The following is a 16,011-nucleotide window of genomic DNA, read 5'->3' on the forward strand; positions in this document are numbered from 1 at the left end:
ATAAAAAGCGGAATGAACAAAGAAAATTGTTTTTCCTTGTATTTCAATCGTAGTTAGATAAGGCCTCCTGTTATTCTCTAAACTTTGTGAAATTAAGTCAAATATCAGTCTCCAAACTCGTCAATCTAAGAATCAAAGTGAACTTGGTTAATTGCACGTGCAATGGGTATTTGTCTAACAGAAGCAAATGAATTTGAGTCATCAAAGTAATAATATTTATTTTTGATGACTAGAGTTTTCTCCTAGTTTCAGGCATTACGGCAGTATTGTTCTTCTCGTTTCACTTTATGCTTCTTGCTTTGTGTTATTAGTCCTAATTTTTTAGCTTTTCATTTTTGTGATAATGTTGATTTCCAAGATGACCTAAGTGATTTTTCTTTTCTTTTCTATAATTTTGTGGATTATCTAGAATTATTGCATGCAAGAAGTTTCTGAAGAGACGGATCTTGATGCGTTTGCTTGTAATGGATTACAAACAGCAACTGTAATTTGTTGCTGTACTGAAAAAACTTGCATGTCTCTGTCCTCTATGACAGCTTAGAGCTGATCTTCAATCTATGCAGGAGGAAGCTGGGGATGGCTTAGTACTGCCAAAGCATAATAAAGGCTGCCACTGCAAGAAATCAGGCTGCCTTAAGAAGTACTGTGAGTGCTTCCAAGCCAACATTCTTTGCTCTGAAAATTGTAAATGCATGGACTGCAAAAATTTTGAAGGAAGCCAAGAGAGGCAGGCTCTTTTCCATGGAGATCATGCCAACAACATGGCATATCTCCAGCAAGCAGCAAATGCTGCTATAACTGGTGCCATTGGATCCTCTGGTTATGGATCTCCTCCAGTGAACAAGAAAAGAAAGGCTCAGGAGCTGTTCTTTGGGTCAATGATTAAAGACCCTGTTCATAGGCTCGGTCAACTTCAACAGGTAAACAATAACTGTTATCCAATTCAACTTGACGTGTTTCTCAATTGTGCATGTCATCTGCATATTCTGGCATGGGGTCTGTTCTGATAATAATATAGTAGAATTAAAGGTCATAGGTTTCATTATAAGACATGGAATTTGTAATGAACAACAAGAAATTGTTTTACTTGATTTTGTGATTATTTATCAGTGTTTCTATGCTATCTAATAAGCAGGAGAAACAACTTGCTGTAGCTCTGGCTTAATATTTTGTGATAATAGTTGATTAGTGAACTCAAATCATACCATACAGGAAAGCCAAATCAAAGCTTCAGTTCCACCATCTCCGCTGTCTTCTATTCCTGGTCCTCGCGTTGGTAATGCTGCAGCATTAGGTCCTTCAAAGTTTACCTACCGGTACTGCTAACTACCCTTGAGAAATTAACACCCACTGCTCCTTCAGCAGACTAATTGTTGCCTCATTGTTGTAGGTCCCTGTTAGCAGACCTAATCCACCCACATGATATCAAGGAGCTTTGCTCTGTTTTAGTTGACTATGCATGGGAAGCGGGCAGGATGCTTGCAGGTATACTTTGATGTTTATTAAGAACATGGCTTCATTCACATCTACTTGTATCACCAATACTTTAAGTATATCTTTCATTGTATTGACTTTCTAGCTTGTTTAGTTTAAGATCGTTTTGATGATTTTGCCATGGGTTGTACTTACAATTGTTTTTAAGTCTTTTCTTGAATCATCACTGAAGTTTCTTCTGTCTATATTTGTTTATTACTTTAATTATGCCTTTTTCCTTCTTAATACCTGGGATCTATGACCTAAGTAGCAGAAGCAGTACCTTTAATTTTTCTCTGAATCTAATACTAGGTAATAGCTTAAATGGGGTGATAATGTTTAGCTTAGATAATACTTTTCTGCCTCTGAACTAAATTGAGATCAAGTAAAAACATTCACCCAAACTGAAAATATCAAACTTTAGAACTATGGAAACCTTAGCTAAATGGGTCATATGTGTGGCATGGACAGCTATTTGAGATTCATTTACGTGTTTAATGCTTTTTATCCATTACTGAGGATTAAAAGAAGCTGCTGGTTTTATTTCTGTTTTTTTTTCCGCTACTTTTCTTCTTTTCTTGTGTGGGGATTTAGGATGCGTAGGGATCACCTTAATATGGCCTTCGGACAGGGTACTAGAGTAGTTTCCATCATGTCAAAGACTTCTTCTCTCTATTTTTTCCCTGTCCTGGTTCATTTTCTTTCCCATCTATTTTCTTCTGAACAGAACCAAGTAGGAAGAGGACAAAAATTTTAAAAAAATGAATGGAAGGACAAAAATTAAAAAAAAAGAGAATGGAAAAGACAGGAAGAATGGGCACAAGAGCAGACTAAAGGAGGGAGACTTAAGTTCGGGGGTACCGTAGACATGTTGCTGAAAGTGATCTAGAGATTAGGGAGATCTACCTTATATACTTGTTAGATAGTTAATGTACATAGTTAAAGTGTGTATAGTTATGCTTAATGTTAGTGTCGCAACATTGGGAAAACATGATTATCTACTACGTAAAGTGTGGATAAAGGGCTCAACATAAGACAGTTGTTTTCATACATCTCCATAATCTTTTCTCCTGTGTCTTTATTTCCCACGTGGTATGATAGCCTGGTGAGAAATTTCTCACTATGGAGTCACCAGCGACATGTCTGGAAAAGGAAAAGCTAGTCAATGCACATTTTTTCCGGTGACTTTCACGGCTGTTTGCGTCAACTATCTATTTCGTGAGTGTTGTGCGAAAACCAACACTGTCACGGGGTTAGGGACCTTCTGGTGGCCAAAGCCTATAAACTAGCTGACTGCTCATATGTTGCCACACACTAGCAAGAGTAAGATCTCTGGCGCCATGTTAAGACCATGCGCCAAGCACGTAAAGCACTTTCCAACCATCTCCATCATAGTCATTGTTCCTTGGGGTCACTTGGTCATCCCGACCTGACCCATCTAGTTTCTATGCAATTCCGACCACTGGTTGTTGAGATTCCATCCCGACCTGAACCATCTAGTTTCTAGCCAATTCCGACCACTGGTTGTTGAGATTCCATCCCGACCTGACCCATCTAGTTTATAGCCAATTCTGACCACTGGTTTTTGAGATCCATCTTTGCCAGAGGCCTCTTCTTGACCTTCAGAATTTTCTAGTGATTTTTTGACCATCTTCAGGCTACCTACTGTATTCCAGCCACTTCCCAATGACTTCTCTGGAAGAATTGTTATCGATTTCCTCCTAGTTACTAATTTGTTTGATTAGAACTCTCAATTCAACCATGTCTTTCAAGTTTGATGTGTTTGGATCCTTTGGTTCCAACAACATAGGATTCGGAAATTCAAGTCTTATGATTACTTCAGAACCGTTAATTGGGACTTTAAACTATTTAACTTGGGCTTCCTTTGTTGAGTTACGGTGCAAGAGTCTGAGGTGTCTAAGATCACTTCACTAAAAGGGTCACCGAGATTGATGAGAAGACTCGAGCATTATGAGAGAATGTTGATGCTCAATTATGTAGTCACTTGTAGCGATCTATTGATTCAAAGTTGTAGGCTTTGTTTTCTCCATTCCAAATATGGAAAAGCCCACTTTTATATGTTGAGTTTCCCACATTGGCTGTAGGATTAAATATTAGGCTAGGTTTTGGGCAATCCTCACCACATGAGTTAACTTTTGAGGTTGAGTTGGCCAAAAGTTCATATCTTATCATGGTATCAGAGCCAGATCCATCCCAATTCTTAGTTTACCTGATATTAGGTCCACATGTTATATTGTCCACACTCCAGATGTCTAGTCCTAGGCGCGGGGGGTGGGGGGGGGGGGTTGAGTTTCCCACATCGGTTGTGGGATTAAGTATTAGGCTTCTTATATGGTCTTCGGCGATTCTCATTTCATGAGCTAGCTTTTCGGGTTGAGTTAGGTCCAATATCCAATTTTTTTTCATTATAACTAATGACATTTCATTTTTGTGATGTGATTTCTCCTTTGACTAACTTAAATAAGAATAAATTAAATATATCTACTTATTTGGAACATGTACATGCAGTCATGGAGGAATTTGAGAAGTTGATGCCAGTCACTACTAGTATTAATTGTGGAAAGAGTAAGACACTTGAATAATCTCATTCATATCTTTCAATGTCATGTACATGGCTTTATATACAAAAAGGTTTGAGAAGCACAATTACCTAAATCCGATAAAATCTGGGATTATATAGAATCATGTAAAATACACAAAAATTATAAGAAATCTGATATTCTAGATTACAACAATTATCCCTAAATCTTAGAGGATCAGATCTTGATATGGAGAACATCTTCAGGAAATCCTCTATCATTCAACATTCCCGCTCAAGCTGGTGAATGAATATCTTCCATTCCTAGCTTGCTTATCAGGTCTTGAAATACATTGTTTGGCAGTCCTTTTGTTAAAACACCGGCCAACTGCTCTTTTGTAGATATAAATGGCATACGGATGAGTCCTTTATCTAATTCCTCCCTAGTTAGATCAGATTTTCAATGGGTCAGGCCCTTGGATAAGGTGTCTAAATGAAAATTTTTGGTAAGTTTGTGGGGCTGTTGATGTATTCTGCCAAGAGTTTAATACCAAATCAATCCATCAATACTATTAAAAATTTGTAAGGTGTGAAACTAGAAAAAAGAAACAAATTCGTCGATATTGTTCAAGTCTGCCAAACATAACAAATTCATTGATATTATTTAAGTCTGTCAAACAGAACTAATGTAAGAGTCTTATTATTGAATACTAGCTTTGTTACACTTATATATATATATATATATATATATATATATATATATATATATGGGTCTTGCTAACATACTACATGAAGGTAGTATGTTAGCAAGATACCCATTTCCTCTTTACCTAAAATATCCTTAATAACATACTAGCAACAACTGAGTTAAAGGGGTTCTTTTGTCTTTTCGGTTATCCAATTTTGTTCTTCCCTTTTACACTCGTGTTTCTCCAAGTAAAAGGATCCAACTTTAGTTTTCTTTGTCTGCAAGCTCTCCCTTTGCAGATTTCAACCCATTTTCTTAGCTTCAATTCCTTCTTGATGGATTGTAAATTGTGTCTTTAAACTGATATTCTTCCAACCATTAAACCAATATTATTTCAACTCAAGAGCATAAATTTCTTGGTAAATAAAACTATGCACACAATATATAATCTTTAACTCCTCCACAAGAAGCTCTGCTGAAACTAAAAATAAAAACTAAACCCACTTTCAGTAAGAAAAAAAACATAATTTTTTCAGTAAGAAAAAGGAGCTTGATAATCTCGCTAGTGGACAAGTTCCAAAACACACATGATATACTCCTCAAAGCAAAAGAGTTGATTATATGTGTAACTCCATTAATGTTGTAGTGTATCTCTTCTTCCCAAGACTGCCTTGGAATATCTAAAACAAAATGCAAGACAAGAAATAAGTTTAATCTAATAGATCGGGGTATCAAAATTGAAAGACATTTTTAATTATATATTAGAGATTATGGCCATGGTATCCTTTACTTGATATTGAAGATGAATCTGGGAATAGAGAAAATGGGAAAAAGAGTAGGAGAAGAGAGAGGACAAATCTCAACGAGAGGGACGGGAAAATGGGTATGAGATGTGTTGGGTTCAGTGTTATTCGTGAAAAGACCAAAAAGCCTCCTATATTAATGTGTTCCAATAGGCTACTAGAGATATTTTAGGTAAAGAGAAAATGGGTATCTTGCTAACATACTACCTTCATGTAGTATGTTAGCAAGACCCTATATATATATATATATATATATATATATATAATAAAATATGAGTTTGGGGAGCGTTGTTGCATACAAAGAGAGAATAGTCTACTGCAAGATTTAAGCTATTACATTCCGAAATGTTTCTAAAAAAAGTAGTTCCTGGAGCCAATAGTGCTTCATTTGCAAACACTAGAAGAACTACCAAAATGGTGGTGCTGTCCAAAACCTGCTTCCTGGCCCCTTAGCTAGGATGTTTGCCACTCTAGTTGATTCTCGGTGGCTTACGGTCGGATTCCCCAACCTTGCTAGCAATAACCTGCATGCAGAAATTACGGAGTTATAATGAAGGTTTCCTCTGTTAATCGCGTGTATTACCTCCGCTGAGTCAATAGCCACTTCAAGGGGAGTGAAATTGTTATCCACAGCCAACTGCAACCCCTGCAATCGTGCTAGTAATTCTGATCGAGAGTTAGTGGTGCGTGCTAGGTCTTTCATGAAGCCCATTACCTAGTCACCACTAAGGGTATCAAATGGGCAGGTTGAGCCGATTTTGGGCAGGTCAAAATAAACTGAGTCAATAAATGGGCGGGTCATTGGCTCCGTCCAAAAGTTACTTGGGTTGAGATAGGCTAAGTCAAGATGAACTTAAATTTGGGTCATAGCCCAACCCGCCCAATTCTTACTAAGTTTTAATTAATATGTGTTGTTTTCTTATGAATTGTATAATTACTAAATAAGACTTTTTTTCTTTTGATATGGTCATATATAACATATCAAACAAAAAAGAATTATTTTAAAGATATTTTGGCAAAGTTACTCATGGATCAATTTGGGCTAAAAATCAAGCTAACTTTAAATGGACTGGGTCAAGATGAGCTGAGTTCAATAAATGGGCGGATCAATGACTAGCCCAACCTTGGGCAGGTTGGGCGGGTCAGTTGGGCTTGGGCCAAATTTGATAGCTCTAGTCACCATTACTATTTCTAAAAACCCCTCCTATACCGCCTGGATTTGTTAAGCTAGAGCCATCAGTGTTGAGCTTATAGGAACCCTTGTGTGGGGGTTCCCATTTAACATTGATGGTCTGCTTAGTAGCGGTTGAAAGGTTGTCTTGGCAACAAGGAGAAATTCCACTGCCTCAGCAATGGTGTTCTTAATAGATAGCCTCTTTTTTGTTATTGAACATGTTGCTATTTCTGGTTAGCCAAATGTGCCACAAACAGAATGGGAGGAGATGTCCCCGGGTGATGTTGCTGTTAAAGTCCATGCTCCTAATTTTGGAGTAACAGACCATTCATGAGCTTGGAAGTTAAGAGCATTTGTACAAGAACTGTAGGTGCATTCTTGAGCAATGCTCATCTACAGTGAGAGATAAGATTATCTACAATTTCTTTATTACAAAATAACAATAAATAAAAGTTAATAAAACTGCATTTTTTTGTTGAGATGCATATATCGTATATGAAAATTTTATCTGCCTTTTCCTATTTAGGGAGTATAGATAAGATCAGAATTACTTTAGAAGTTTGCCAAATTAGGAATAAATGGAAATTTCATCTATGTGCTTGAGTATACCATTAAAAGTAAACCAGAATGCTCCTTACCAGAGCAAGAAAGTCAGGCCATCTATTTCAACAGTTTAATGCAAGATCCTGAGTGGAGGATGACTAACTCGGGTAGGTACTTATGCATAAGCTGGTACAGCGCTTCTGGTTTAGATGATAGCTAATTTAAGATCTAAATTCGTTTACAAATTAGTCTGATATGGAAAAAAAGATTTATTAAAAAGAAAAAAAATTGTTTTATCTCTTTTACCAGATAGAGGACCATATCATGATAAATTATCTTTTGGACAATTATGCAGGATTTCTTTTTCTTTTTTTCACCATGGAGAGATTTAGCATCTATTATCTGATGGTTTTTCCATGTGATTGCTTGGTTTTAGCTGACATTTCCACTATACATAATGTTTTAATTGATTATGTGTTGGAATGCTTTCAGATGAAAGAGATGCTTCACTAAAACAAGCGAAGTGCCACAGTGAAGCTTCTTACCCTTCATCAGGTATTGAGAAGGTTATACCTGATGATTGTTCAAATGCAGTCCGGGCCGAGAATATGGATGAGTCTAGTTTGGATAGTGCTAATGTACCAAAAGAAAGGCCAATGTCTCCGGGAACATTAGCACTCATGTGCGATGAACAGAATACGATTTTTACTGCGGCTGCTGCTCCCCCTAATGACCCAACAAGCCTTAGCAATAATACATCTTCCCAACTTCCTCATGGGCAGGGCATGAAAGAAGTCTACCCAGAACTGGAGAAGATCGTATTGACGCGAACGCGTGATTGCCTTAAAAAGCTGATCACTTTAGGAGAATTAAAAGGTATGTTTCTAATCTTCTGTCTGAAAATCTGATTCTACTCCATTTATTGATAGCACTTGCCAAATGCATCTGAATCAATGAAACCAATAATAAGCCCTAAAATTCCTATCAATGAATATATGCCCTTAGAATAATACAACAAGAAAGCTTCTCAATTGTCACGACCCAAACTCCCACCGGAGCCGTGATGGCGCCTAATATGTCTTGCTAGGCAAGCCAATCCTTCTGCAATAACAATAACTAAATTAGCAGAAGCTTAATAATCTCAACAACAGTAATATCATAACATATCTGAGAAAAATAACAATAACACAACTACAATCATCCCAATGATCTGGCGTCAACGAGTACATGAGCACTACAAAATCTCAAAATACATAGCCAAATCCTCGATCAACTGTCTGAATGATAGAATAGTGATAACATAAATAAACAAACGAGAACTTCAAGGTCTGCAAACGGCATAGCAGCTACCTCATAGTCTCCACAAGCTGAATCCGATGCAAACCTCTAACAATCGCCACGCCCCGAACTACCTGGATCTACACATAGAGTGCAGAGTGTAGTATGAGTACAACCGACCCCATGTACTCAATAAGTAACAAATCTAACCTCGGGCTAAAAGCAGTGACAGACTCAAAAGAAAGTCAGTGTTCAACACCAATAATCAATAACAACTTATAATATAATGAAACAGTAAAAGTAAATAACTCAGAAGATATCATGTTCAGCTCGTTCACAATTACAGAAAATTAGACATGCTTTCCAAGTATAACATTCAAATCCCATTCTTTCACCAAAATTTCTAAAATATGAGATTATCGAGGAAATTGTGATTTTTCCAAACTTTCAACAATAGATAAGACATTTCATTTACCAACTAGCATGAGGAAAATATATCTCTATGCCTACATGTCAAGTCAATAACATCACAGTGAAATCATTAAGTAGACTCACTCTCAGCACACTCAAGGTGCCTGGCACAAATGCCCCTCACTATCACACACTCAATCACTTAGCACTGTACGGGTGTTTGACACAAATGCCCCACACCAAAGCACATATATATCACTGTGCCTGCGCTCATTGTAATATCAGACTCCGGAGGGGCGGATCCTGGCCCAAGCGCTAATCAATAATCAATATCAATCCGTTGCAGCGTGTAATCCGATCCAGCATAACCCACCACACGGTTCTATGGCCCACATCAGTCATCAACCGCTCAAGACTCAATGGCTCACATCTCATAGAACTTAGCCCAAACAGTATCACATATAGAAGGCAACAACAATACGCGATATGACAAACAAATAATGTACAGAGACTGAGATACATGTGGATGAAGAATTATGACCGAGAATATGACTACAATTAAGGCAAACAGCTCAAAATAACAAGATCAACCCTATTATGTCTCAAACAAATAAGTTTATAGCATAGACATGATTTCTAACATGAGTCATAACTCAAATGATCATACAAATAGAGAAAACACGGATATAGAGGCATGAAAGCGACCAAGTCTTATAGTAGCCTAAAGTCTACCCGGATTATGAACACCCCGGTGTACGCACACACGCCCGTCACCTAGCACGTGCGTCACCCCCAAAACATCTCAAGTATCATAGTTCACAGGGATAATTAACCTTAAACCAAGTTTAAATATGTTACTTACCTCAAAGCGCGAGAATCAATACTCCAAGATGCTCTTCCCACACGAATCGACCTCTGAATGGCTCGAATCTAGTAAAAAACAACTTAATATCATCAAATAATGCCGTAGGAAACAACCCCAAACAATAAAGCTTCAATTTTGGACAAAATCAAAAAGTCAACCCGGGCCTGCTTCACGGAATCCGACACAAGTCACAAATTCCGAACACCCATTCGAATACGAGTCCAACTATACTAGTTTCATCCTGTTCCGACTCCGAATCGCGGTTCAAATCCTCAAATTTCATTTAGAAAAGTTTTTACTAAAATCTCCAATTTCTTCACTTAGATTTATCAATCAACCACTAAAATCAAGGTTGGGATTATGAATAATGAACACATCCGAGTCAAAAAATACTTACCCCGATCCAAATCGTGAAAATCCCCTCCAAAATCACCCAAATCCGAGCTCTATAACTCAAAATGTGATAAAATAACTCAAATCCCGAAAATGATATTTTAAAGGTCTACCTAGGCATATGCATCGCGACTGCGGGACCCTCATCGCAATCGCGAAGACCAAAAATTCCAGTTCCACAAAAGACCCTACGCGAACGCGGCCCCAGGCTCGCTATTCACTAGCTACCAAGCCTACGCGAACGGGGACAATCCCACACGATCGCGAAGGCTAAAATTCTGACGCGCACGACCATCCTTCCCTTCTAAGCGAACGCGACTCTCCGTACGCGAACGCGAAGGCCACTGCTCCACAAGCTCCGCGAACGCGACCCCTCCATCGTGAACACGAAGAGCAAAATTCACCTGCCACCAAATACACTCCGCGATCGCGACCCTCTTTCCGCGATCACGATAAACACCATAAGGCAACTGCTGCAAAACAAGGGAAACTGGTCTGAAACCACCTCGAAACACACCCGAGGCTCCCGGGACTCGTCCAATCACACCAACCAATCCCAAAACATAATACAGACCTGCTCGAGGCCTCAAATCACATAAAACAACCTCAAAACCACGAATCGCACCCCGATTCAAGCCTAAGAAACTAATGAACTTTCAACTTCCAAAACTTATGCCGAACCATATCAAATCAACTCGGAATGATCTCAAATTTTGCATACAAGTCCCAAATGACACAACGGACCTATTTCAACTCTTGGAACTACAATCCAAACCCGATATCATCAAAGTCAACTCTCGGTCAAACCTATGAACCTTCCAAATCTTCAACTTTCCTACTTTTGTCAAAAAGCACCAAATCAACCTATGTACCTCCAAATCCAAATATGGACATACGCCTAAGTCTAAAATCACCATACAAACCTATTGGAACCATCAAAACACCATTTCGAAGTCGTCTACACAAAAGTCAAACTCCTGTCAACTCTTACAATTCAAGCTTCCAACCTGGGACTAAGGTTCCCAATTCACTCCAAAACCTCCCCGAACCCGAACCCGAACCCGAACTAACCATCCCCGCTAATCATATAATAACAATTACACATTTAAAGCATCAAACAAGCGAAACATGGCTAAAATACTCAAAACGACCGGTCGGGTCGTTACATCAATCAATTAATCAACCAACTTCGCCTCAAGTTGAAGCTATGCAGGGACCGTCCCGCTGTATAAATCCTCTTATAACTATTCCGCTCTATGTGGTCCCAACTCGTTCCAATATTAAGACAAACTAGAAGTTCACTGAAATAGGGTAAATCTCAGACTTACAATACTGATATACAAATCTCCAACCAGGCTTAAACACTTAGCAAATACCAGACTTAAAGTGTGGCCTTTGTTACCAACTAGTTACTATTACCCATATGGATTATTTTCTTTAAGTATGCACATGTAGTTTGATGAAAAGTATGAATTTTGGAAAAATCTTAATAAGAAGTTATAGTTGTGTGCTGAAATATTTATGGATTCCTGTCTCCCTGCCAAGGACTGCGAAAGTGAGGTAGGCCTCAATTAGAAAATTCCATTAAATAAACTTGGCAAAATACATAACTTACCCATGAACTATGGACCAAATCCCTGTTATACATTTTTTGCGAATGAAGTTCACCTTACACACTTCTAGAGTGTCTAATACACACAACTTTGTCTACGTGGCCAGTGCGTGGTTTACCAACAAATTGAGGCGTGTGAAGAAACAAAAAAATATACTTGATGCTTTATTTGAACGATCCATATCTAATAAAATTGATCCAATTTAAATTGATTTTTCTATTTTCTTTTCTTTTCTTTTATGTTGTGTTTTTCTTTCTTCAACAAACAAAACTCCTCCCATGTTTGTCTTTCACAGTCCCCATCATCCGTTTGTTTTCCCGAAACCCCTCCCTTGAAATTAAGAAGAGTCTAATAATAAAGCTTGATCGCCTATGCAATTTTAAAGGTGGAGAGAGATAATATATAGTTTTAAAGAAGGATCTTCTAGGTTTGTCCAAATTATTTTGGAAATTGTTTGAGAGTACTGTTGAAATGAAGGAATTAGAAGTAGAGGAAGAGGACAAAGCCAGTGTAAGCGTTTGCATTCCGCCTAAGAATGCTTTGCTTTTAATGAGATGTTGCGGATCTTACTAATCGTTTCTAGGATTCACCTGCCGAAAAAGAAAAGAACTAAGAAGAAGAAGATAAGAAAGATAATGGAGAAAATGAGGTGAAAATAGAACTAACAGATGCAAAGAAATCTGAATGGTGGCCGAGGAGATGACAGCCATGGTGGTGGATTTGATGAAGAAGATAGGTTTCATTATAATTTTAAGTTTTTTTTTTTAAATACGTCAATGACACATGTCACTATTTCATTGGAGTGTGACATTACACATATTTTGATAAATTGGTCAAGGAAAAAGTAGTGTGTATTAGGCAAACTCTGAAAAGGTTGAGTGAGTAAGGTTATTTTCGTCCGCAAAAAGTGTGTAATAGAGATTTGGTCTATAGTTCAAGGGGTAATTGTATTTTTCCATTAAACATTCTGGTAAATCAGCTGGTTAGGTAGTTTCAAAGCTGAAATTATAGTGTGCATAATCAGTTGCCAAGAGCTGAAAAGTTTGGAGTTTAGATGAGACAAGTAACCACATAAAACTAAAACTAGCACAAGTCCATGAAGTGGCATATCTAGGTTGTGGGCCTGGGTTTACGTGCACCCATGCTCCCCTCCCTAGATCATGTATAATAATGCTACTCCCTCCCTTTTAATTTATGAACCTATTTCCTTTTTAGTCCGTGCCAAAAAGAATGACTACTTTGCATATTTGAAAATAATTTGCCTTTATACAATGATTTATAGCCACACAAAATATGTGTGCCTCATTTTAGCCTACAAGTTCAAAAGTGTTCTCTTTTTTCTTAAACTCCGTACCCAGTCAAATGGGTGTGAAGTGTAAGTTCAGCGCTGAGCCGGGGGAAGTGGGTATGGATGTGAGGCTTGACTCATAGGTCATCCCAAGTAGAGGCAGCTTCAAGTACCTTGGGTCGGTTATCCAGGGGGGGGGGGAGATCGACGAGGATGTCACACACCGTATTGGGGTAGGATGGATGAAGTGGAGGTTAGCATCTGGAGTCCTGTGTGACAAGAGAGTGCCACCGATACTCAAAGGTAAGTTCTATAAAGCGGTGGTTAGACCAGCCATGATGTACGGGGCTGAATGTTGGCCTGTTAAGAACTCACATATCTAGAAAATGAAAGTAGCAAGAAATGAGGATGATGAGGTGGATGTGCGGGCACACTAGGATGGATAAGATTAGGAATGATGATATTCGGGAGAAGGTGCGCGTGGCTCCCATTGATGACAAGATGCGGGAAGCGAGGCTCAGATGGTTCGGGCATGTACAGAGGAGGAGCCCAGATGCCCCGGTAAGGAGGTGTGAGCGGCTGGTTGTGGAGGGCACAAGAAGAGGTAGAGGGCGGCCGAAGAAGTATTGGGGAGAGGTGATCAGGCAGGACATGGCGAGACTTCAGATTTCCGAGGACATGACACTTGATAGGAAGATGTGGAGGTCGAGTATTAGGGTTGTAGGTTAGGAGGTAGTTAAGTCTTCCCTTACTTCGTACCGTTGTGAGACTAGTCTGGTAGGGTTTTTGTCTAAGCTAGCTAGTGGCAATGTCGTGTTTTACTATTTTCCATTTCAGTGCCGGACCTATTTACTAGCTATCGCTTTTGCTTTGCATCTTTCTTCTGGATTTCATGCTGTTCCTATTTTTCCTATGATTTCTGTGGTGATACTGATATTGTCCCCTTTTGTCTTTTTGTCCTCTTGAGCCGAGAGTCTTTCAGAAACAGCATCTCTACCTCTTCGGGGTAGGGGTAAGGTCTGCTTACACACTACCCTCCCCAGACCCCACTAGTGGAATTTCACTGGGTTGTTGTTGTTGTTGTTGTCCGTGCCCAGTCAAATATGTTCACATAAATTAAAGCAGAGGGAGTATATTTTCTTATAAAATACTTAAATATATATGTTGAGCCAAGCTCAAAGTGTCATATGGTGCAATAATTGTTGTGTGCACCTCTTTAAGTGAGGTCGGGGGTTCAAATCCTATGTCTATCTTATTGCTTTTCCTTTCCTTTTTCTAGAATTGGGCCCACCCACGAGGATGGGCACGTCTGGTATCTGTTCTTGCGTTTCAATTGGGTACGTTTCTCTTTTACTTATTTTTTTGGTTTATTCTTTCTAAATTTCCAAGTCTGACACATAGAAATCCCTATTTTCCTTTTGTTGCCGTAAAGTTTTATATAATTATAGCAAATGTGTATATTAAAACCAGTAAAAGTGAAGGATGTAGCATATAGCCAATGTGTTTAACTGATCTGAATATTTTTGCACGGAGATATATGTAAAAATGTCACCAACCTGTAGAAAACCTGAGAATAGCCATTTGTGATTTGAAGCACACTTGCTGATTTGAAGCACACTGATTTATATCCTGGATCCACATCTTCGTAATAGTGCCTCCATCCTCTCGAAATCTTGGATTCTGCCCCTGGTCCTATGAGTGCTGGAAACCATAGGTTTACTGAGCGGATGCCACACTGTCATAGGATGATAATCTCAAGTTACGAAGGGAATTAATCCTTGTTCGTTTGGTAAAAGTTTAGCTGAAGTAAGTCGAGTTGGTAGACATACTCACAAACAGGAAAAGGGCATTTATCTGTAGACAAGACCTTCAAAGAGTGGTCCTCCGCACTTGTAAAGAATTCACTTTCGTGTTCCCTTAATCTCTTCTTGCCCTTAAATTGAATAAAGCATTTTCTTAAACTATTTTGCAATATACTTTGAAATTTCATTGCCTGTCTATCAGGAATATCCTTTCTTTCTTATTATGTTCGAGGGGGGTGGGACCTTTGAAACTGCAAAGTATGCTTGGTTCATTTGCAGTTTTGTTATCCCCTCCCCGCTTCACGAGAGGAACACAGTCCATATGTTGATACTGCTATGTTTCATCTGGGATATGTTGATTAGTTACTAAATACGTCTATTCTGAATACAGAAACAAAATGTTCTTCAATGGTGCGAGGTGCTGATTCAGGTAGCCAAAATGAAGTGAACGGCAACGGCATAGCCATGACTGATTCAAGGAATCAACATGAACCTTTCAGGAATGGTGTTGCCAATACTGTTCCAACTCCTCCTCCACCTCCACCTCCACCGCAAAAGGTTGAACCTGGAACTACTGCTTTTAATAATAACCCATGTCCTAAAGTTCATCCTCCGGATGGGAATGGGGACGTGAAATCAAAAATCTGTAATAAGCTGTAAAGAGATTTAGGATGAGGTTTGCCTCGAGCTGCTGCATCTCTGTAATATTAGGCTATTCTTTATTCAGTTTGTCTTCGATGCAGTGGCAAGGTTATTTCAGGCCTCATTTGTTAGAAAGTTAGAACTAACTAGCACCATTCATGTAACCTTACTACAGTTTTCCTTAGTATAATTTTATTGAAAGTTACAATTATTCATCTTTTTTTCTGAAATCCATGTGTAGCTCGTTAGGTTGCTGGTAAGGTTCCTGCCATGGTAGGTTGCTGCCATGTGACCAGGAGGTCACGGGTTCAAGCCGTGGAAACAGCCTCTTGCAGAAATGCAGGGTAAGACTGCGTACAATAGGCCCTTGTGGTCCGGCTACGCGCATAGCGGGAGCGTAGTTAACCGGGCTGCCCTTTTCATGTGTGCCAGTAAACTCGAACAAAATGCTAGATTTTCCGTGTAAAGATGTAATGCTCAAATCTTCTTTCTGCTTTTT

The 16,011-nt window shown here is 38.8% G+C and overlaps 1 protein-coding gene across 3 annotated transcripts in view; it reads left to right on the plus strand.

Annotated features, from left to right (window-relative positions):
• The window catches only part of LOC107805661 (protein tesmin/TSO1-like CXC 5), a 31,736-nt gene extending 16,012 nt beyond the window's left edge, over window positions 1-15,724 (plus strand). For 2 of the 3 annotated variants that reach the window (XM_075221643.1, XM_075221645.1), the window contains 5 exons: window positions 564-920; window positions 1,213-1,316; window positions 1,391-1,485; window positions 7,713-8,096; window positions 15,262-15,724. In XM_075221643.1, coding sequence (XP_075077744.1) covers window positions 564-920; window positions 1,213-1,316; window positions 1,391-1,485; window positions 7,713-8,096; window positions 15,262-15,530 — 1,209 coding nt within the window. In that variant the 3' untranslated portion in view covers window positions 15,531-15,724. Of the gene's footprint in view, window positions 1-563; window positions 921-1,212; window positions 1,317-1,390; window positions 1,486-7,712; window positions 8,097-14,347; window positions 14,406-15,261 lie in introns of all 3 variants that reach the window. The other variant, XM_075221644.1, reaches the window with a different exon arrangement.
• The last annotated feature ends 287 nt before the right edge of the window (window positions 15,725-16,011 follow it).

This window comes from Nicotiana tabacum, chromosome 9 (assembly GCF_000715075.1).
Source record: "Nicotiana tabacum cultivar K326 chromosome 9, ASM71507v2, whole genome shotgun sequence".
Classification (NCBI taxonomy): Eukaryota; Viridiplantae; Streptophyta; class Magnoliopsida; order Solanales; family Solanaceae; genus Nicotiana; species Nicotiana tabacum.